This window comes from Pristiophorus japonicus, chromosome 13 (genome assembly GCF_044704955.1).
Source record: "Pristiophorus japonicus isolate sPriJap1 chromosome 13, sPriJap1.hap1, whole genome shotgun sequence".
Lineage (NCBI taxonomy): Eukaryota > Metazoa > Chordata > Chondrichthyes > Pristiophoridae > Pristiophorus > Pristiophorus japonicus.
Window position 1 is genome coordinate 151,971,700 of NC_091989.1, and position 23,372 is coordinate 151,995,071.

At 41.0% G+C, this 23,372-nt stretch overlaps 1 protein-coding gene across 1 annotated transcript; it reads right to left on the reverse strand.

Moving 5' to 3' along the window:
• Window positions 1-16,574: 16,574 nt before the first annotated feature.
• LOC139278316 (thyrotropin-releasing hormone receptor-like) lies at window positions 16,575-20,659 on the reverse strand. The gene is made up of 2 exons (XM_070896975.1): window positions 19,797-20,659; window positions 16,575-17,053 (listed from the first exon to the last, which is right to left on the reverse strand). Exons 1-2 carry the CDS (start codon window positions 20,592-20,594, stop codon window positions 16,631-16,633), a joined length of 1,221 nt encoding a protein of 406 aa, XP_070753076.1. The 5' UTR covers window positions 20,595-20,659; the 3' UTR covers window positions 16,575-16,630.
• Window positions 20,660-23,372: the final 2,713 nt, after the last annotated feature.

Consider the following 23,372-nt stretch of genomic DNA (forward strand, 5'->3'; position numbering starts at 1 on the left):
CGGACCTATCAAGAAAGACTGAATCAACTGGGCTTGTATTCACTGGAGTTCAGAAGAATGAGAGGGGACCTCATAGAAACGTTTAAAATTCTGACGGGGTTAGACAGGTTAGATGCAGGAAGAATGTTCCCAATGTTGGGGAAGTCCAGAACCAGGGGACACAGTCTAAGGATAAGGGGGAAGCCATTTAGGACCGAGATGAGGAGGAATTTCTTCACCCAGAGAGTGGTGAACCTGTGGAATTCTCTACCACAGAAAGTTGTTGAGGCCAATTCACTAAATATATTCAAAAAGGAGTTAGATGAAGTCCTTACTACTAGGGGAATCAAGGGGTATGGTGAGAAAGCAGGAATGGGGTACTGAAGTTGCATGTTCAGCCATGAACTCATTGAATGGCGGTGCAGGCTAGAAGGGCCGAATGGCCTACTCCTGCACCTATTTTCTATGTTTCTATGTTAACAAGCCCCATTGAGGTAAATTCATTTTAGACAGCAAGAGCCAGCAGCGAGGCTGGGACCCGCCACCGACATCACCCGCCTCGGAACTGCCGAGGTGATGAAAATCCCTGCCAACGTTTCAGGTCAATGACCTTTCATCAGACTGCTGAGTATTTCTCGCACTTTCTGTTTTTATTTCAGATTTCTAGCATCTGCAGTATTTTGCTTTTGTATTCGTCCACTATTAGAGACCGGTGTGCTGGGCTCAATTCTGAAGTAAGATCACAAATCAGTTTAAGTCCAAATTGGAGGAAATCCTGGTACCTTTATTTCTATCTATCTCTTACAATACTCCAAACCTTTAACTGCTAATTCTAACACATCCTCGTGCCATCGTAACATTGTTGGTGGCACTCACGTGCAGTATTTAATAGTAGTAGGGGGTGAGTTCAAACAAGGTGTTTCTAAGCCCAGCAGAGTGATTAATGGGAGGAGCTTACCCGCAGCACTGAAAGGAAAATCAGCAGATGAGTGAGGCTTCTTGCAGCTCACTGGCTGGTTTAAGAGTGATACATGGAAAGATCTGGAAGCAGGTCACGATGGATGTGCGGGTGTGAAGATCGAAAGAGGAGAGTTGGATAACTAAAAAAAATGGGATTAGTAAGTAATTTTCCAATCTAAACCTACTCCCTAACACTATTTGCCTCCTGTCTAACAGCTATTGCTACCTATTTTTGTCTTTTGAGGTGCTGAAGTTTGTGTTTAACAGGGTGAAAAATAACTGCTGAAAAAGGAGCTAGTTTCTGCGCTTTCTACGCACTGCTGTGATCAAGCACTTGAACATCATGAAAAGTACCGGCTAGATGTAGATCCCTCTACATTGCCCCAGAAATGTGGTCTACTCCTAATTTCACAGAAAGAATCGCTACTACATCAGCTCGGCATTTCTCTTTCTCATATGAGCCATTCTTTAAGTTAACCATTTAGGTGCTGTTGTTTTTATGTTCTCTCTCAGATACTCTTATAAAATCCATGTTCAGAATATATTGTAAAATAAACAAGCAAATGCACCATTTCAAATGAAAATTTCACTTGTCACACCATTTATGAATTATGAACACATGAATTTTACAGACTATCCAGTCATTTATCTCCTTGCTCTGTGGGATCTTGCTGTGTGCAAATTGGCTGTAATGTTGTCATACAGTGACTACACTTCCAAAATATTTTATTGGCTGTGAAATGCTTTGGGATGTGCTGTGGATGTGAAAGGTGCTATATAAATACAAGTTCTTTTTCTTAGGCTCTGTTTTTCAGCATCTACATACGGATCATGACTACTTCACTGCCTATTGATTGGATGAGTCTGAAAGGACTAAAGAGAGCAAGGAGTGGGCAGCAAGGCAAAAGAGAAAGGAAGATTGAGGGGAAATGGATTAACAGGCCTGAATCTTCTGGCTTGAAAATGGAAGTTGGGCATGACATAAATTGGATACCTGCAAAATATCAGTGTGGACCAATAATATCAATTTAGGAGAATTATTGCCGTGAGTTCATGGAGACAATCTATTGGAAACATGAAATAGGAAATCAAAGACAATCTAGGGAAATCAGAGAAATATATATTATAATAATCACTCAAGTTACATCCAGGAAACTCTGGGGGACTAAAGCAAATGTCCCACATCCTTGCATAAAATGAGTATGGTTATTTCCTCTGAAGATAAATGGATATCTTTGATCCCGACTGAGATCAACATAGCAACAAGACCAAAGCTCGAGCAGCCTGTTAGTCAGCTGAACCCACAGGTTGGATGACTGCCACAAATCCTCAATTTACCATTCTGTATTTCTTATATTTCATATAAGTGGTTTGCTATTTTAACCTCAGCTGCTGATGCCAGTTCTTTAACATTATTAATATATAATGACACAGGACCTCACGGAATATCAAATTGGCTCTGCATAGAAACATAGAAACATAGAAAATAGGTGTAGGAGTAGGCCATTCGGCCCTGCAAGCCTGCACCACCATTCAATAAGATCATGGCTGATCATCACCTCAGTACCCCTTTCCTGCTTTCTCTCCATATCCCTTGATCCCTTTAGCCATAAGGGCCATATTTAACTCCCTCTTGAATATATCCAACGAACTGGCATCAACAACTCTCTGCGGTAGAGAATTCCACAGGTTAACAACTCTTTGAGTGAAGAAGTTTCTCTTCATCTCGGTCCTAAATGGCTTACCCCTTATCCTTAGACTGTGTCCCCTGGTTCTGGACTTCCCCAACATCGGGAACATTCTTCCTGCGTCTAACCTGTCCAGTCCCGTCAGTATTTTATATGTTTCTATGAGATCCTCTCTCATTCTTCAAAACTCCAGTGAATACAGGCCCACTCGATCCAGTCTCTCCTCATATGTCAGTCCTGCCATCCCGGGAATCAGTCTGGTGAACCTTCGTTGCACTCCCTCAATAGCAAGAACATCCTTCCTCAGATTAGGAGACCAAAACTGAACACAATATTCTAGGTGAGGCCTCACCAAGGCCCTGTACAACTGCAGTAAGACCTCCCTGCTCCTATACTCAAATACCCAAGCTATGAAGGCCAACATGCCATTTGCCTTCTTCACCACCTGCTGTACCATCAAAGTTACCTTTCCCTAAGTTCAGGACCCTAGTCTCTGAATTAACTGTGTCATTCTCCATCTTAGTAAAAAATTCTACCATATTATGGTCACTCTTTCCCAAGGGACCTCGCACAACAAGATTGCTAATTAGTCCTTTCTCATTACACATCACCCAGTCTAGGATGGCCAGCCCTCTAGTTGGTTTCTCGACATATTGGTCTAGAAAACCATCCCTAATACACTCCAGGAAATCCTCCTCCACCGTATTGCTACCAGTTTGGTTAGCCCAATCTAAATGTAGATTAAAGTCGTCCATGATAACTGCTGTACCCTTATTGCATGCATCCCTAATTTCTTGTTCTATGCTGTCCCCAACCTCACTACTACTGTTTGATGGTCTCTACACAACTCCCACTAGCGTTTTCTGCCCTTTGGTATTCTGCAGCTCTACCCATACAGATTCCACATCATCCAAGCTAATATCCTTCCTTACTATTGCGTTAATTTCCTCTTTAACCAGCAATGCTACCCCACCTCCTTTTCCTTTCTGCCTATCCTTCCTGAATATTGAATACCCCTGGATGTTGAGTTCCCAGCCTTGGTCACCCTGGAGCCATGTCTCCGTAATGCCAATTATATCATATTTGTTACTAGCTGCCTGCGCAATTAATTCATTCACCTTATTACAAATACTCCTCGCATTGAGGCACAGTGTCTTTTTTACACACTTTGCCCCTTTAGAATTTTGCTGTAATGTGGCCCTTTTTGATTTTTGCCCTGGGTTTCTCTGCCCTCCACTTTTACTTTTCTTCTTTCTATCTTTTGCTTCTGCCCCCATTCTACTTCCTTCTGTCTCCCTGCATAGGTTCCCACCCCCCTGCCATATTAGTTTAACCCCTCTCCAACAGCACTAGCAAACACTCCCCCTGGGACATTGGTTCCAGTCCTGCCCAGCTGCAGACCGTCCGGTTTGTACTGGTCCCACCTCCCCCAGAACCAGCTCCAATGTCCCAGGAATTTGAATCCCTCCCTCTTGCACCATTCCTCAAGCCCCGTATTCATCTTAACTATTCTGCAATTCCTACTCTGACTAGCACGTGACACTGGTAGCAATCCTGAGATTACTACCTTTGAGGTGCTACTTTTAAATTTAACTCCTAGCTCCCTAAATTCAGCTTGTAGGACCTCATCCCGTTTTTTTACCTATATCGTTGGTATCTATATGCACCACAACAACTGGCTGTTCACCCTCCCCTTCCAAAATGTCCTTCAGCCGCTCCGGATACATCCTTGACCCTTGCACCAGGGAGGCAATATACCATCCTGGAGTCTCGATTGCGGCCACAGAAATGCATAACGTCATGAGGCCTCACAAAATATCAGGCTTCTTTGGATGATGAATTACAAAGGAATGACATATTCCATAAAATATAGGATAACACATTGCCATCAGTACAGTATGACCACAACCTCATAACATGGCACTGCCTCTGAAAACAGCATAACATGTGGCAGCATTTGTAATATAAGCAAACACAGTAATTTGTCTTGCTGGGTCACTGTTTTCCATGTTTGCGTTTTGCTGGTGGGCACAGTGTCAGGTAGCACATGATTAGACCACAAGTGATCATGTTTATTTCACTGGTGGATAGAGAGAAATAAGTTAGATCACATACATTATATCACAGGGGATGTAAAAAGCAACCCATGCAAAAGAAAGAGTGACGTAGGGGATGCAAGATACTTACAAAATAAGGATTTTCTATAGATGAGATGTCCTGATATATCCACTAATACTCTGCCCCTCAAACAGCTCTTGGATTCACCTCCATACTTGTCTCCGAACTTGCGCATTAGTTCATCCCACCACAAAACCTCTGACTTTAACTTTGGATTCGCTCTTAATGTTTCCTCCCTAGTCTCCATTTGCAACCAGGCCATATCTACTCTAATACTTGCTGTGCTTATGTAACCTGAATTTCCTCTGTGGTGATTCTGGCTCTGGATCCAAGCTCATTACTTCTATCTCCCTTTTACTTTCTCTTCTCTTTGCTCCTCTCCTGTCGCCTCTCCTTCCTTTTACGCATGCCTCCCTTCACTTCTCCTCTCTCGGATACTTTGTACCAGCCACCGCCACTCCCCCCCCCCCCACCCCCCACCTGACACATCTCCACGTGTATCCTTCACTAATCCTCGATCTTCCTACTCTGCTACTGCCTTCCCAGACCTGATTTCCTCTTGGATAAGCCCACAGCTTTCCTCTGTGCCTCTCTCGCCATTCCTGAAAAGCCCCACCAAGGCACTTGTCTCTGCCTCCTTACGAGCAGCAACCCCAGCTGCCTATCCTCCTCTCTCACCGACATTCCCACCCAATGCGTCTGCTGGGGGCTAATTTTGCCAACCCCCTTCCTGTCTCAGTCATCCCTCCCCCACTGAACCTCTGGACTCTGCCAGAAGATCAGCAATCACGGCCTCTCCCTGTACCTCCCTCCAGAATGTTCGTTCACTTGTCAACGAGGCCCTTGCCATCCATGGCCATGACCTTATTGTGGATGATTGCATTATAGCCTTGACAGAAAATTGGCTTATGGGTGATGACACCTTGCCCCTTACTCATGCCTCCCTGCCTGGCTATACATTCCACCACCTGCCCTGCCCAAACCGCCATGATGGCAGTGTGGCCCTTATCACCAAAGCGCACCTTGTTCTGTCGCCCTGCTCATCTGGCACCTTCTCCTCCATCAAGCACATCATCTTTTTTCCACCCTCTCTTCTCTCCTTTAAAATTCTGATTTTCTGACGTCCATCCAAGCCCTTGGTCACATTTCACACTGAAATATCATAGAAACATAGAAAACACAGAAACATAGAAAATATGTGCAGTAGTAGGCCTTTCGGCCCTTCGAGCCTGCACCGCCATTCAATGAGTTCATGGCTGAATATGCAACTTCAGTACCCCATTCCTGCTTTCTCGCCATACCCCTTGATCCCCCTAGTAGTAAGGACTACATCTAATGCCTTTTTGAATATATTTAGTGAATTGGCCTCAACAACTTCCTGTGGTAGAGAATTCCACAGGTTCACCACTCTCTGGGTGAAGAAGTTTCTCCTCATCTCGGTCCTAAATGGCTTACCCCTTATGTTTAGACTATGACCCCTGGTTCTGGACTTCCCTAACATTGGGAAGATTCTTCCTGCATCTAACCTATCTAAACCCGTCAGAATTTTAAACGTTTCTATGAGATCCCCTCTCATTCTTCTGAACTCCAGTGAATACAAGCCCAGTTGATCCAGTCTTTCTTGATATGTCAGTCCCGCCATCCTGGGAATCAGTCTGGTGAACCTTCGCTGCACTCCCTCAATAGCAAGAATGTCCTTCCTCAAGTTAGGAGACCAAAATTGTACACAATACTCCAGGTGTGGCCTCACCAAGGCCCTGTACAACTGTAGCAACACCTCCCTGCCCCTGTACTCAAATCCCCTCGCTATGAAGGACAACATGCCATTTGCTTTCTTAACCGCCTGCTGTACCTGCATGCCAACCTTCAATGACTGATGTACCATGACACCCAGGTCTCGTTGCACCTCCCATTTTCCTAATCTGTCACCATTCAGATAATAGTCTGTCTCTCTGTTTTTACCACCAAAGTGGATAACTTCACATTTATCCACATTATACTTCATCTGCCATGCATTTGCCCACTCACCTAACCTATCCAAGTCACTCTGCAGCCTCATAGCATCCTCCTCGCAGCTCACACTGCACCCAACTTAGTGTCATCCGCAAATTTGGAGATACTACATTTAATCCCCTCGTCTAAATCATTAATGTACAATGTAAACAGCCGGGGCCCCAGCACAGAACCTTGCGGTACCCCACTAGTCACTGCCTGCCATTCTGAAAAGTCCCCATTTACTCCTTCTCTTTGCTTCCTGTCTGCCAACCAGTTCTCAATCCACGTCAGCACACTACCCCCAATCCCATGTGCTTTAACTTTGCACATTAATCTCTTGTGTGGGACCTCGTCAAAAGCCTTCTGAAAGTCCAAATACACCACATCAACTGGTTCTCCCTTGTCCACTCTACTGGAAACATCCTCAAAAAATTCCAGAAGATTCGTCAAGCATGATTTCCCTTTCACAAATCCATGCTGACTTGGACTTATCATGTCACCTCTTTCCAAATGCACTGCTATGACATCCTTAATAATTGATTCCATAATTTTACCCACTACAGATGTCCTCACTACTGTAATGTCTGTAGCTCAACACTGTGCACCCTTGTGTTACTGCAGCTAGTGCTGTTTAATAAAGAGCAGGTCACCTGACCAGCAGGTCAGAAGTTTCCGAAACCTGCAGCCATCTTACAGGTTGTGTGTTGTGTGCTCTCCAAAGATATGACAACTACTTTCCTCCCTCAGCTTCTGCACCGAGCGATTTATCCTCAGTAATTTCAACCTCCATCTCAACTCACCTTGCTCGCTCTCCTCTGAGTTCACTGGCCTCCTGTCCTCCCTCCATATAAATTCGCCTACCCATATTCACAGCCAACTCCTCGACCTTGCCATCTCATGTGGCCTCTACATTCCAATGGTCTCAGTCACAGGCACGGCCATCTCTGATCACTTCCTTATATCATCTTTAAGTCTGCATTGTAATTTGTTTTAGACATATGCTGCTACAATGGGAATAGTGAGAAATGCTTCTTGATTTTTAAAACAGCAGCATCTCTATGAAAAATGATTTGGCAACCCTGTTTATATTTGCTGCAACCACATGACTTACTGATGTTAACTGGATAAACACATCTTTATGTCACTTATACTTGATGTTATCCTGGTGAAATGAAGTATGTTTTTTCTGGTTCTTTGTCCTCCCCAAACAAAAGGTTTTCCAAATACATTTTCATGAAGGTGTTGACTTCCTTCAATGCCGTTATTTGCACATAGTGATTTACGATCTATTCCCTGTACCAGACATAAGCCTTTGCTCATTATCACTTTACGAAAGATCTTTAAGAAGATCCAATGGTCCAGCTATTTACAGTCTGAAAGCAGATTTGTTTTGTCAGAACTATTATTTTCTTGTTGCCTTAATTCTGTTCTTGTATTTCAGCCAAGGATTAGCCATGAAATGACTCCAATAGCAATCACCTGCTCTGAACAGAACTTATTTCTATTCAGCCTGAGGAAGGAAATAAACAAGATTAAAGTTCAGTGCACAAAAGAAAAGCCAAAAAGTAATTTCCAAGTAGACATTTACTGCTGTCAAATGAACTATCTATGCCAAGAATAAAAGTGACAGTGAGCTATTGTGATCATCTGCCTAAGGTCAGAGAGGTTCCTGCCTTAAGTACAGCATGGAATTTGTTGGTTATCTCTAAATCATTCACTCAAACCACTCAATAAGATTCTGTTGAATTAGTGATTTGTTTTCTTTAGTTCTTGGGGACAAATAAACATTTGCAAAACATTTTAATGTTGATATGTCCTGGTGCACTATTTACAAAGTTGTTCTTTGTTCTTTAATATTTTTATGCTTTATGGGATGTATGCGCTCTTGAAACAATTATCAATAGTTGTGTCGAGTAGACTTGAGCCTTTCTCTTCATATTGTTGGGGAAGTGAATTCAAATGTCAGCAATTGTTGTCACCTTGTTCTGATAAAAAAACAATCCTCTTTTAGTCTGAAAAATGGGAATTATGTAATTGGCAACCCTTATTAAGGCCGTTACCTTAGCCTATCATAAAAGTCATCCTCTGTTGCCTGAGCCCTGAAACCATGTTTAATAGCCCACTGGTGCCACAACCTCACCTGTAGCTGTTATTTGTGAGACCAGACAGTCACTGGTAGTAAACTGGTTGCCGACGGAGACAGAGATGGAGATTATTCTGTCCTGATATATAATCCTGCGCAATCTTGCAGCCAGAGTACTTAGACAGTATCAGAAGTGGGAAATCTGTTCACACTAATCAATGGTTGTGGGAACCAAGTGTCGCACTCTCTATTGTCATCTGAGCCAAGATCACCACAGACCAGGGACTGAACCTGGAATGTTGTCAGTCCAAATAGTTCAGCTGCTCATGGATCAACTGGTTAAGCCAATCAGTAGAGTGGCCCCATGGTATTTTCTATTGAAGGAAGCATTCTTACAAAAGAATGGGAATGAACTAAATTAGAATTATCAGAACAAACAAAATTTGCATGTTTTAATTTTTAATTTTTCAAGCCAAAGTAACATATGAGATCCTTCTTGTCATATTAAAACACAAAGTTCATATTACATTACACCTCCAATAGCACAGCACTGAATATAAAATTGTTTTAAGCTACAGTGGTACAATAAAAATCATTTACAAATCTATGATACATTTGGAGCAAACAAAACATCCGGTTAAAAATATGACAGTTGTTAATTCTTCCAAAAACCACAGCAAGGTGAGTATGCGAGCAACGCAACATAATGTATCGCAGTCATATAATTAACACCAATTTACAGAATCAAGCCTAAGAAAAAAGCAAAATAGATGTAAACTATGCAAAATTCAAGATTTTTTAAATTGTATTCATAAAATGAATGCAAAGCCCCACCGCAGTTAACTCAGTTGCCACTACTGCCTCACAAAAGTGCAACGTTTTTATGTCTAGGCCTTTTCTAGAACAAATTGAAAAAGATGTAATTAATTAGACAGTCTAGTGACCTATTGGTAATAGTAATATCTTCATTCCAAAAGCAGCCTAATGCCAAAATTCACTTGTGGTAAACAGTTCTCAGCAAGGCCCCAACTCGACTGCCTTGTGAAGCATTAGTATTCTGACTCACAGGGAGCAATAATTAAGATGTACATAAGAACATGAGAATTAGGAGCAGGAGTAGGCCATTCGGCCCCTCAAACTGCTCCGCCATTCAATAAGATCATGGCTGATCTACCTTAACTCCACTTTCCTGCACTATTCCCATATCCCTTGATTCCCTTATTCCCTTAATTTTCAAAAATCCATTGGTCCCTGTTTTGAATATACTCAACGACCGAGCATCCACAGCACTCTGGGGTAGGGAATTCCAAAGATTCACCACCCTCTCAGTGAAGAAGTTTCTCCTCATCTCAGTCCTAAATGGCCAACTCCTTATTCTGAGACTGTGAACCCTGGTTCTAGACTCCCCAGCCAGGGGAAACATCCTCCCTGCATCTATCTATCAAAACCTGTAAGAATGTTGTATGTTTCAATGAGATCACCCCTCATTCTTCTAAACTCTAGAGAATATAGACCTAGTCTACTCAATCTCTCCTCGCAGAACAATCTTCCCATCCGATGAATCAGTCAGGTGAACCTTTGTTGCACTCCCTCTATGGCAAGTATATCCTTCCTTAGGTAAAGAGACCAAAACTGTACACAATACTCCAGGTGTGGTCTCGCCAGGTCCTGTAAAATTGCAGCAAGACATCTTTACTCTTATACTCAAATCCTCTTGTAATAAAGGCCAACATACCATTTGCTTTCTTAATTGCTTGCTGTACCTGCATGTTAACTTTCAGTGATTCATGTACAAGGGCACCCAGGTCCCTCTAAACACCAACATTTCCCAATCTATCACCATTTAAAAAATACTCTGTTTTTCTATTTTCACTACCAAAGTGGATAACTTCACGTTTCTCTACTTTATAGAAACATAGAAAAGGTGCAGGAATAGGCCATTCGGCCCTTCGAACCTGCACCACCATTCAATAAGATCATGGCTGATCATTCACCTCAGTACCCCTTTCCTGCTTTCTCTCCATACCCCTTGATCCCTTTAGCCGTAAGGGCCATATCTAACTCCCTCTTGAATATATCCAATGAACTGGCATCAACAACTCTCTGCGGTAGGGAATTCCACAGGTTAACAACTCTTTGAGTGAAGCAGTTTCTCCTCATCTCAGTCCTAAATGGCTTACCCCTTATCCTTAGACTGTGTCCTCTGGTTCTAGACTTCCCCAACATCGGGAACATTCTTCCTGCATCTAACCTGTCCAGTCCCGTCAGAACTTTATATGTTTCTATGAGATCCCCTCTCATCCTTCTAAACTCCAGTGAATACAGGCCCAGTCGATCCAGTCTCTCCTCATATGTCAGTCCTGCCATCCCGGGAATCAGCCTGGTGAACGTTCGCTGCACTCCCTCAAGAGCAAGAACGTCCTTCCTCAGATTAGGAGACCAAAACTGAACACAGTATTCCAGGTGAGGCCTCAGCAAGGCCCTGTACAACTGCAGTAAGACCTCCCTGCTCCTATACTCAAATCCCCTAGCTATGAAGGCCAACATACCATTTGCCTTCTTCACCACCTGCTGTAACTGCATGCCAACTTTCAATGACTGATGTACCATGACATCCAGGTCTCTCATTGCACCTGCCCTTTTCCTAATCTGCCGCCATTCAGATAATATTCTGCCTTCATGTTTTTGCCCCCAAAGTGCATAACCTCACATTTATCCACATTATACTGCATCTGCCATGCATTTGCCCACTCACCTAACTTGTCCAAGTCACCCTGCAACCTCTTAGCGTCCTCCTCACAGCTCACACCACCACCCAGCTTAGTGTCATCTGCAAACTTGGAGATATTACACTCAATTCCTTCATCTAAATCGTTAATGTATATTGTAAATAGCTGGGGTTCTGAGCCGTGCGGCACTCCACTAATCACTGTCTGCCATCCTGAAAAGGACCCGTTTATCCCGACTCTCTGCTTCCTGTCTGCCAACCAGTTCTCTCTCCACGTCAGAACATTACCCCCAATACCATGTGCTTTAATTTTGCACACCAATCTCTTGTGTGGGACCTTGTCAAAAGCCTTTTGAAAGTCCAAATACACCACATCCACTGGTTCTCCCTTGTCCACACTACTAGTTACATCCTCAAAAAATTCTAGAAGATGTGTCAAGCATGATTTCCCTTTCATAAATCCATGCTGACTTGGACCAATCCTGTCACTGCTTTCCAAATGCATTGCTATTTCATCTTTAATAATTGATTCCAACATTTTCCCCACTACTGATGTGAGGCTACCAGGTCTATAATTACCCATTTTCTCTCTCCCTCCTTCTTTAAAAAGTGGTGTTACTTTAGCTACACTCCAGTCCATAGGAATTGATCCAGAGTCAATAAACTGTTGGAAAATGATCACCAATGCATCCACTATTTCTAGGGCCAAATATTCCATTTGTCATGTTCTTGCCCACTCACTTAGCCTTGAAGTCTCTTTGCATCCTCCTCACAACTTACATTCCCACCTAGCTTTGTATCATCAGCAAACTTGGATATATTACATTTAGTCCCCTCATCCAAATCATTGATGTAGATTGTGAATAGCAGGGGCCGAAGCACTGATCCTTGCGGTACCCCACCTCTCCTCACCTATAACCAGTCATCAAGGAGCACTGGAAGTACATGTAGAGCTTGGAATCCTATGTAGGAGTAAGAGGCCTTTGTGACAGGAAAATTAAAGCACAAGATTGAAATGTCTCACCATGCTTCACATAATGAATCTTTGAAGGACAGTAACTGTTCTAGTCAGCCAAAGTTAATTGTTAACAATATATTTACGCATTTATAGCATGCTATTTTGCAGATGGAATAGATAATGAATAAATGAAGTAATTGCATGCTGTTTTACTAAGCTGCTTAATAATGTGAAACATATTTATCCAACCTATCCTATCCTGCAACACACACACGTGCACGCTGCACCCTTTTATTCTTACTCCTTCAACTGGTAACTAAAAAAGCAGGAGGCGTGTCACGGAGGCAATTATAACTTTTAGTGCTAAAGCTGTTCTATGATAAACTGCTAGATGCAGCCTAGACTAGATAATTGCAGCAGTATGACGGCACATTACATTATACCTCCTCCTTCAGATGGTAACTGAAAGAGCTGGGGACATGGGCTAAAGCTATTCAATGGTAAACTGATGGGTCCAGCCGGGACTAGATAATTACAGCTGTAATTCGCCAGTGCTTTAAATACTACATTAGCAGCCAAACAGATTCTGTGCAACAGTTCATGAATAAGACATAATATCATATATCAAAAGTTACATATCTGTGATTTATTTTAAACAACTTCAGAACAAATACAATTTAACACTGCAATGCTCTGTCCATTTTCTCTGCCAGAATATATATATGTATGTAACTGAGCTGATAATCAGTTTAATACCTCACCTATATGAATATATTCTGACACGTTGTTATACTGTTGCAAACATTAACTTTGCATTACTTTTAAGGTTACGTAATCTTTTTAACAATTGACACCACTGAAATAAATAAGCATCACTCAATGGACTGGATTTAATCACACAAGGTGTTTGCATATAATAAAATGACAAGAAAGGACATTTGTGAGCAAATAGCAAGCACCTAAACAGCTTAATATCTGAAATATGTCTGTAAATACACAATAAAGTATACAGTACATACACAGTTATATTTAACATGCTATAAAATGACCTTAATAATACAGTAGACTAAAAATCAAACAATTTAAAATTAAACTTGGGGTTTTGGTACAGGAACAATGTAAAATGAGTTACTGTAATGAAGAGCATGCCACAGGCATGAGTAATTGACAGGAAGTAAAATTCAGCAAAATAGCCATAACATACTGAGAAAACAGGTATATTCTCAAAGAATGGTTTCAAAATCTTGATCATAATAATCCAGAATGAATTTAAAACTGCTTTCTAAAATTGTAATGTAAAGTCATCTGTTCTTTAATAGAGCTAAAAATTCCCTGGATTCTGGGGCGGTCCCAGTGGATTGGTAAACCGCAAATGTAATGCCCCTATTTAAAAAAGGAGGCAGACAAAAAGCAGGAAACTGTAGATAAGTTAGCCAAACATCTATCATTGGGAAAATGCTGGAGTCCATTACTAAGGAAGCGGTAGTGGGACATTTGGAAAAGCATAATTCAATCAAGCAGAGTCAGCATGGTTTTATGAAAGGGAAATCATGTTTGACAAATTTGCTGGAGTTCTTTGAGGATGTAACGAGCAGGGTGGATAAGGCGGAACCAGTGGATGTGGTGTATTTGGATTTCCAGAAGGCATTTGATAAGGTGCCACATAAAAGGTTACTGCACAAGATAAGAGCTCACGGGGTTGGGGGTAATATATTAGCATGGATAGAGGATTGGCTAACTAACAGAAAACAGAGTAGGGATAAATGGGTAATTTTCCAGTTGGCAAACAGTAACTAATGTGGTGCTGCAGGGATCGGTGCTGGGGCCTCAACTATTTACAATCTATATTAGTGACGTGGATGAAAGGACTGAGTGTAATGTAGCCAAGTTTGCTGATGATACAAAGATGGGTGGGAAAGCAAATTATGAGGAGAACACAAAAAATCTGCAAAGGGATATAGACAGGCTAAGCGAGTGGGCAAAAATTTGGCAGATGGAGTATAATGTGGCTAAATATGAGGTTATTCACTTTGGCAGAAACAATAGAAAAGCAAATTATAATTTAAATGGAGAAAAATTGCAAAGTGCTGCAGTACAGAGGGACCTGGGGGTCCTTGTGCGTGAAACACAAAAAGTTAGTATGCAGTTAAAGCAAATAATCAGGAAGCCAAATGGAATGTTGCCCTTTAGTGCAAGGGGGATAGAGTATAAAAGCAGAAAAGTCCTGCTACAATTGTACAGGGTATTGGTGAGGCCACACCTGGAGCACTGCTTACAATTTTGGTCACCGTATTTAAGGAAGGATATATTTGCATTGGAGAGGAGGTTCATTAAGTTGATTCCAGAGATGAGGGGGTTGACTTATGAAGATAGGTTGGGCCTATACTCATTGGAGTTCAGAAGAATGAGAAGTGATCTTATCGAAACATATAAGATAATGACAGGGCTCGACAAAATGGATGCAGAAAGGATATTTCCACTCATAGAGGAAACTAAAACTAGAGGACATAGTCTCAGAATAAGGGGGCGCCCATTTAAAACTGCAATGAGGAGGAATTTCTTCTCTCAGAGGGTTGTAAATCTATGGAATTCTCTGTCCCAGAGACGATGGGTCAGTGAATATATTTAAGGCGGAGATAGACAGATTTTTGAGCGATAAGGGAATACAGGGTTATGGGGAGTGGACAGGGAAGTGGAACTGAGTCCATGATCAGATCAGCCATTATCTTATTGAATGGCGGAGCAGGCTCGAGGGGCCAGGTGGCCTATTCCTGCTCCTATTTCTTATGTTCTTATGCAATACCAAATGGGACAATAATATTCTAATGAGGATCCAGTAAGAAATATATTTAAACAGAAATTAAGTTCACTAAGGGACTCAACTTTGCTTTGGAGCATTTAGAATCGCTTTAAAAAAACATTTCCTCAGGTCCTTTTCTGTATTTCTGCACTATGCACTTCCAATGGCCATGAAAGTTGGCAGTACCTTTTTCCTAGGCACCCATTAAGGCTGGTCTAAAGTGATTGCTCACTTCACTCTTATTTTTTGTTTCCCTGTGGAGAAATTGCTGGCGACAGTATTCTCTCTTGCTTTCCCTGTAGCAGCATGGCTGAGATAGAGAATCAGGTGAGGACAGGGATCAAAACTGTGTCCCACCCCTCCATTGTGCCTATTCTAGATGAGGACATGTACATACTTCCCCATTTTCAAATGAACAAGCAGCGGTGCTGTCACGGAGGCAGCGAGAAACTACGCGATCCAGCGATGGACCAATTAACATAAAAATTGGTGCTTGAATGAGGCCAATGTGGGTTTTATTAAATCTTCATTGCAAAATCCGGTCCACTGTAAGTTTAGGCTTGCTGGCCTGTTCATCTGTTTTTGCGGCCTATGCTCCTGATCAGCTGTAAAATTAACCTTATTCTTCTTAAATAGAGAATTGAGAAAGGCTTCTCAGTATTGCTGGTGTATATTCCACAAATAAGGGGAACTGTGTAATTCAAACATTATCTGGGTAGAAATTGTTGCCCGTTTTCCAGATGGAAATAGGTGGGCAATATGACCATTTCGCAGGGCATTGGCCTGCACCCTAAGGACACCTGAAAAACAACTGCCGTCCGGAGATGTGGAAACTTCTTTTCAAATTGGCCCCTTTATAAAAGGGGTTAATGGGGGATGTACACATGTTTTTGGGCAGCATTCTCTCCTGCCCCAGGACCAGCTGGCTTCCACTCGAATTATTAACAGCCCCGACTTGCGGGGTGCTGAGATGTGTCCTGCCAGCATATTTTAATGGGAGGGATCCACTGAGCCCTGAACGACTAGGAGGGTCAGGAGTGGAGGGTCCCAGTCGGGCGATCTTTATATTGGGAAAAAAGGGCTGCAGATTTTCAGGGCCACAGTTATGACTTCAGCTGGGCATTGCAATTCCACTTAGGAATTAAAATTGTGTCCAATGATTTGTAATTATGTTATGCTGAGTAAAGTGCTTTCATGGGCAATAATTACACCATCTAAATGTTCTACCTATTCCTTGGTTGATAGCCAGAGATAAAGTTTCCCTATTTTACCCTACACTGTTGTACTTCTGATTCGAAACATCTTAAATAAAGGTCTTACTTTAAACGACACTAAAGTACATCTGGTCTTTTGTTGTCGATTTACGATCTTCCATTTTGATGTTGGTGTCTTTCTCCTGCTGAATCTGCTTGTCACCTTGTTGCTTGTCATTAACTTCAGGGCTCCCATTGATTGTATCTCGCACCACACTGTAATTAAGAGGAGTTGTGCACAAAGAACGCTGCTGAGTGTCATCTCGGCTACAGTTGTACAGTTTCTTGAAAGCAGATCTGAATTTCTGAGACATTAGATTATAAATGACAGGATTGATAGCACTGTTGGCATACACACACAGTCTGCAGAATAAAAGGAACCAGGCATTCTCATATTGCTTGTCTATGAAGGAATTAACCACTACTATTGTTCGATATGGCATCCAGAGTAAAGCAAACAGAATGACCACCACTGCCAGCATCTTAGTGACCTGTAAGGAAGAAAAATCCATACATTGTGTTGAGCCTTTTTAGGTTATCATGAATAAAATGCAATTTTCCTTAAAGAATATACTTTCTTGCACATCTTAAATTATTTTAGTACAATTTGATGACAAGTAACATTAATTTCCTTTGATAATAAACTTATTCAAGCAGGTTTTGGATGTATTTTCACGCAATTTAGTCACTTGAAAACTGAAGGATCTTTTCAGATTTTGAAAAGTGAAGGTATTTTCCATCCTCCAACATTGATTAATGTGCTTTCCATCGTTTTATGCTATCAATTCTAGACCAGCATTCAATGTACAGGACTATAGAATATTTCAAGCTTTTCCTCTTCCCTTTCCTTGCATATCTGAGACAAATGTGATCCCAGTCCAAAGGGGCAGGCTTTCACCAGTGGGAATTTGCATCTGGCCACCAGCTGGTGTGCAAGAATAACCCGCACTTCTATCTTTCTGATGTACACTCAGAGTGATACAACATAAGTTCCAGGTTGTCTAAAGCAATACCTGGAGTCCTGTGTACAATTCTTGTCATAAGAATGTAAGAAATAGGAGCAGGAGGATGCCATTTGGCCCTTCTATCCCACCCCGCCATTCAACAAGATCGTGGCTGATCTTCTACCTCAACTCCACCTTCTCGCACTATCCCCGTATCCCTTAATTCCCTTCGTACCCAAAATTGTATCGATCTCTGCCTTGAATATACTCAATGATTGAGCATCCACAGCTCTCTGGGGTAGAGAATTCACAAATTCACAAATTTCTCCTCATTTCAGTCCTAAATGGTCAACCCTTTATCTTGAGACTGTGGCCCCGTGTTCTAGACGCCCCCAGCCAGGGGAAACATCTTCTCAGCATTAACTCTGTCAAGCCCTTTAAGAATTTTATATGTTTCAATTATTTCGCCTCTCATTCTTCTAAACTCTAGGGAATATAGGCCTAGTCTACTCAATGTACTACAATGGGGACATCCTGACTTTAGAGAGGGTACCGAGAAACGCAATAAATGGAAATTAGGGATTGGGCACCTAAGATACAAGGATAGACTAAGGAAACTAGAAAAAAGAAGACTCGGGCAAGAATGTTTTAAGATTATAAGGGGTATGAATAAATTAAACCCCAACAAATCATTTGTAATTCTGTAACCAGGGGGCATGGCCTCCAGCTCAGAAGAGGGAAGGTGAACAGACTGTTTTCTTTATACAATTTTATACAAAGTGGCATCATTCATCAATTTAATCTATTACATGGTGGTTTTGCATTTCAGGTCCATTCAACCTCTAAGCAAATATAAATGGGGTATCAGATTGACTCTCCAAATATCCTTCACGCCAGTCACCTGAGCTCCACCTACACAAACTCTAACATCATGAACTCCGCTATCTACATCCTAGTCCAGACAAGGTCTTACTCCCTATTATCCTAGTCCCCAGTAGCCTACTTTGTGTCAGCTTGGCTCAATGGTAGTGCTGTCAAAGGTGCTGTACTTCGGATGAGATATTTAACCTGCCTGTTCAGGTGGAAGTAAAGATCCCATTGCCCAATTTGAAGAGCAGGGAAGCATTCCTGGCCACCATTTATCCAATAATCACCACCACCAAAACAAATGAACGCTCATGTGTTTGTGAGTCTTTACTGTGCATTCTTTTTGAAGTGTAGTTACTGTAGTTATGTAGACAAATGCAGCAGAACAACTGCACCTAGCAAGGTCCCACAAACAGCAATGAGATAAATGACCAGTTAATCTGCTTTTGGTGGCATTGGTTGAAGGACAAATATTGGGAGAACTCTGCTGCCATACTTTGAATAGTGCCATAGGATCTTTTACATCCACCAGACAGGGCCTAATTTTAAAGTCTCCTCCAGCATTGCAACACTCCCTCAGTACTGCACTGAAATACCTAAACTGTGGGCTCAAGTTCTGAAGTGGGGCTTGAACTATGACCTGATTCAGAGGCAAAAGTGCTACCAGTGTGTGGCAAGCTGACACTGAATGCATTGTTAGAGGTATTTAGGGAAACCTTGTACTGCATTGGAGTTTTGCCACAATTGTGTTGGTGCTGTCACTCAATACACAAGTGAGAAATGTTTCATTTCACAATGGCGACAATTCAGATTTTGATAGGCACTAAAATTCACCCAAAAAATAGAAATTTTACATTAAAGGGACAAATAAAAACATACTATCAATGTCTGGCATTTTGTCCACCAACGTGCACATCCAGAATAATAACCCAGTCAATTGTACAGGACCCACTGAGCAAACCAAGAAGCTGATCTCTGTTTCTGCCCCTTAAATTAACCTTGGCTCAGTCACGCTACAGATAGCTGTCATGCAGCTCAAGTGTGCAAATAAGATTGAAAAAGATTTAGCTCTTGTTGAGTTGGAGATTGTCCATCACTGAATGATGGTGTATTGATAAAGGCCCCCAAAAAACTAAAATTCCAAAACTAGGAAGAAAGCATTTCAGTTTTGCAGGAAAGTGTTCCTTACTGTATAATTTATCAAAGGAAGAAAATCTCTGTAAAATCTTCACATGTATGCTCTTTATCTCTCCTTTCATTTTCCACTGAAACTCTGATTATTTTTTGTACTTCGTATTCAGTCTACTTTCATCAACCTCTCGCTCTCATTAAAATGATTCGCACGTTATTTCATTTCACTTTTCCAGACAAATAACAGACTACAAAGCCATATCCTGCCAATTTCCCGAAAACACTATATTACCTGTTTTCGGGACGAGATGGCCCCCTTGCTCGTCCGGCTGGAGGATTTTGAACTGATACGGTCTGCCCCAGGGCGCTCCTTCCAATGCTCGGTTCCTGTCTTGACTTGGTTTGGAATAGAACTGAGGAAAAGGACTCGCCCAATTAGGCCATACAGCACTGTGGCCACAATCAGGGGAATCACATAGAAGATGGTGAAATCAATGAAGTAGATGGGCAGGTAGAGGTTCCTGGAGACTTTGTAGCCGCACTCAGCACTCTGCCTGCTATTGATGTTGATATCCACCAGGAAAAACCACAGCATGCAATAGAAGGATGTAATTACCCATATAAATGCTAGGATTTTCTTGGCTCTGGAGACAGTGCACATAGACTGGGCTTTTATTGGATGGCAGATAGCGATGTACCGCTCCACAGTGAATGCTGTGATGGAACATGATGACACATTGATGCCCAAGTATTGGAGGTAGGTAATACCCAGGCAGCCTGCATGCCCATAGATCCATTCCTCAATCAGACTGTCAGAAATATTGGGTAACCCTGCAGCCACCAAGACCATCAGGTCAGCCACAGCCAGACTGACTAGGTAACAGTTGGTTGGGGTTCTCATGTGTCTGGTGGTCAGGACCACCAGGACCACCATAATATTCCCGATGATTCCAGTTCCACAAATTGCCAACACCAACAGCACTGAGGCAGCCTTGTATTCAGTGGATTTGTAAATGAAGTCAGTCCCAGCAGAAGCTGGATTTGCCAGGGAGATATTAGTGGGGGTCAGAAACCTACTCACGTTTTTCATAGCGGAAAGAAAAATTTTTCTTTCTCAAGCTTAAGAGGAGATAAAGGGTTTAACTTGGATGATGATGTTTCTATGGCCCCACTGAGTATTAATGTGCTGAAAAATAAGCAGTTCCAATTATTTACACTCACAATCTATTCTATTCAAGGCTCCATTATTAACATACACACACCATACCAAAACTGTTAATTTATTTAGCACAAAAAATACAGACTGATTATTTAACCCCTTGAAGACTGAAAGACTCTCCAGATTTCAAAAAGTGTACCCTTATTTTCTTAAAAACATCTTTGAAAATTGATTTCCTCACAGATGCCTAAAGATTGATTTTATTTAAAAAATACTAGAGAACTATTACTGTTCAAAGATTTTTTCATTCAGCGTGTTTTTGGAATCCATTTTAAAACATAAACTTGTTACATTTTTCTTTTATTGAAGAAATGCTATTTCATTCATCAAGTGGTTAAATACTGTAATAAATATATCTATGTCATTACTATATAATACAGAAGGTCTTCAAATTTACAAACACATTCTTCCATTGAGCTGTTTCATTCCTTTGCATTTTTTAATTCAATCTTTCCATTCCAGAGTCTTTAATGATATTAATTGATGATTAAAGCTTCCGATAATTTGTGATTAGTTAGTAAACTATTACTACAAACATATCTGTAGAGGTTATTGACTCAAAATAGCAACTTTAGCATACAATTACTCTTAAGCACCTCACATATAATTAACAGTTAATTTGATTTGATAAACATCTTGGATTATCAACTTCCTATCATGCTGTGAGAAAATGCTAATACATTTGAAAATACTAACTATCCCCTATTTGCAATTGCCTTCCTTTTTACTTTATAATCATTAGAGTTATCGTTTGAATTAAGCAAGTAATTAATGCAATCAGTATAATTAACATAGTACAGATTTTTAAATTGTAAAAAATATTTACTTCATGTATTTTGAAAGCTTCATTCATTAGTCTTTTATTTATTAAAAGTGTTTTACAATAAACATTTGTTTTTTTTTCGTTTGTAATAAAAAATTCTAATCAGTTTCCTTCTTTCAAACTTATATTTTTTCTAAAAATAATAATTTTTCTAAGTAATTAACATACCTTAAAATAAGATCTGCTGCATTGGCAACAGTTGCTTTCTGAGAAGGTTTGTGTGTAGATCTTTGATTTCTGTACCTGATGAGGCAAGGTTTTATGGAGAAAGACTGCAGAGTCCCCTGTAGAAGACTTGTTACAATTTTATGTTCTGTAGTGGATTGTAGGCAACCAGCTCAGAAGTGGGTTGATATAGTTCCCTTCAATCAGCCACTAGTCACATGCTTTTGATCTCAATTTATGTTTGTAACCATAGTTACACCGCTTATATGCTTCCATGGTTACACTGCTTATATTCTTACGCGTAATTCAACAATGTAGTCATCCAATGTCCATCAATTTCAAATCACACTGGCTTTAGCACCATATATGTAGTTTTTAAGTCCTTTTCTTCTTTTGCTATTGTTCTATAGATTGTTTTTGAACATATTGTTTAGCTGCAAATGTTTATATATGTATTATATAGTTATTTTGGTAAAATCTTTGGAGCTATTTCTATAATATAAAATGCTTTCAGTAAATAGACAACCTGTTGAACATGTTGAAGCTGCTACTTTGCTTTTTACTTGTGTTTTGCAAATAATTTCATGGTCCATATACAGACAACAATTATCTTCCACTACTTTATTTTACAGAATTTCTGACTATTTGATTCATGAATTAGCTTACAAAATAACTATAAATGGAATAACAGCAATAATAAAGATCAACCTTTTACCAATGAATAAGTCCGTATTTACTTTCCTCATCTTTTTAGAGATCGATTTTGAAAGGCCTCAGTGCTGGCATGAATTTCTATAATTAACTTCTTTCACAGGTTATTAAACACTTTTGAGTACTGTGTGTTATTTTCAGCTTTCAAAATATGTGCATGTTTTCTAGAATATTGTAATGAATTGTGTCTTTTGTGATGACAGCTACAGTTGAGAGAAAGATTAACAGTAAAAACTGTCTCACCATCAATATGCATAAGATTCAATTCTTATAATTCAAAAACTAATTAAGCCTCCCTCAACAATATCCTCAATCTCTATTGCAGAGTATCCTAATGAGGAATTCCTGGTGTGCTTCTGCAATATTGTTTTGTTTGTACATATAACTAAATCCCCCCCCCCCCCTCCCCAAAACCTTTCCATTCTTAATGCATACAAACCCAACACAGATTGAGCTGGTACGGAGAGGGGTAAGCAGTTCGGAGGACCTTCCCATGGCTCTGCTCCCAGGCCTGGCTAAAACAACAATTCAGAGAGTCAGGATGAGCATCGCTCTGGCTGCCTGCCTTGCTCCCGCGGTCTTGTCTGTGCCTGGGTGACCCTGGAGAGGGAGCATGTCGTGTCTGTGGGAATGCTCAAGCCCTTCCGTGAACAGTGGGCACCACAGGACCTTCATTGTATAGTTGTCAGATGTAACAAAATACTGGTTAAGTTTAGGTCGCTATTAGTTTGATTAAAGCTGGTTAGATTATTGCTACTGGTGTCCTCTTAAAGGGGCACTTGCGGAACTGATTATTTGCCGGTTTAATTAACATCGGCAGAACCTACTGGAAACTGGAGTTTAAACAAAACCCTTTAGAGGACTGAATAAGACACAGAGTGGGGAGGAGAACAGCAGTGGTCAGGTGATCTTATCACAGGGAGGGAGTTGATATATTTTATAGTCTACAA

Bases quoted from the DNA above. Each gene is read 5' to 3' on its own strand.
- LOC139278316 (XM_070896975.1), bottom strand. From the start codon at position 20,594: ATGAAAAACGTGAGTAGGTTTCTGACCCCCACTAATATCTCCCTGGCA. The intron at 17,054-19,796 runs GTAATATAGTGT...TCTTCCTTACAG, and splicing joins CCATCTCGTCCCGAAAACAG to GTCACTAAGATGCTGGCAGT.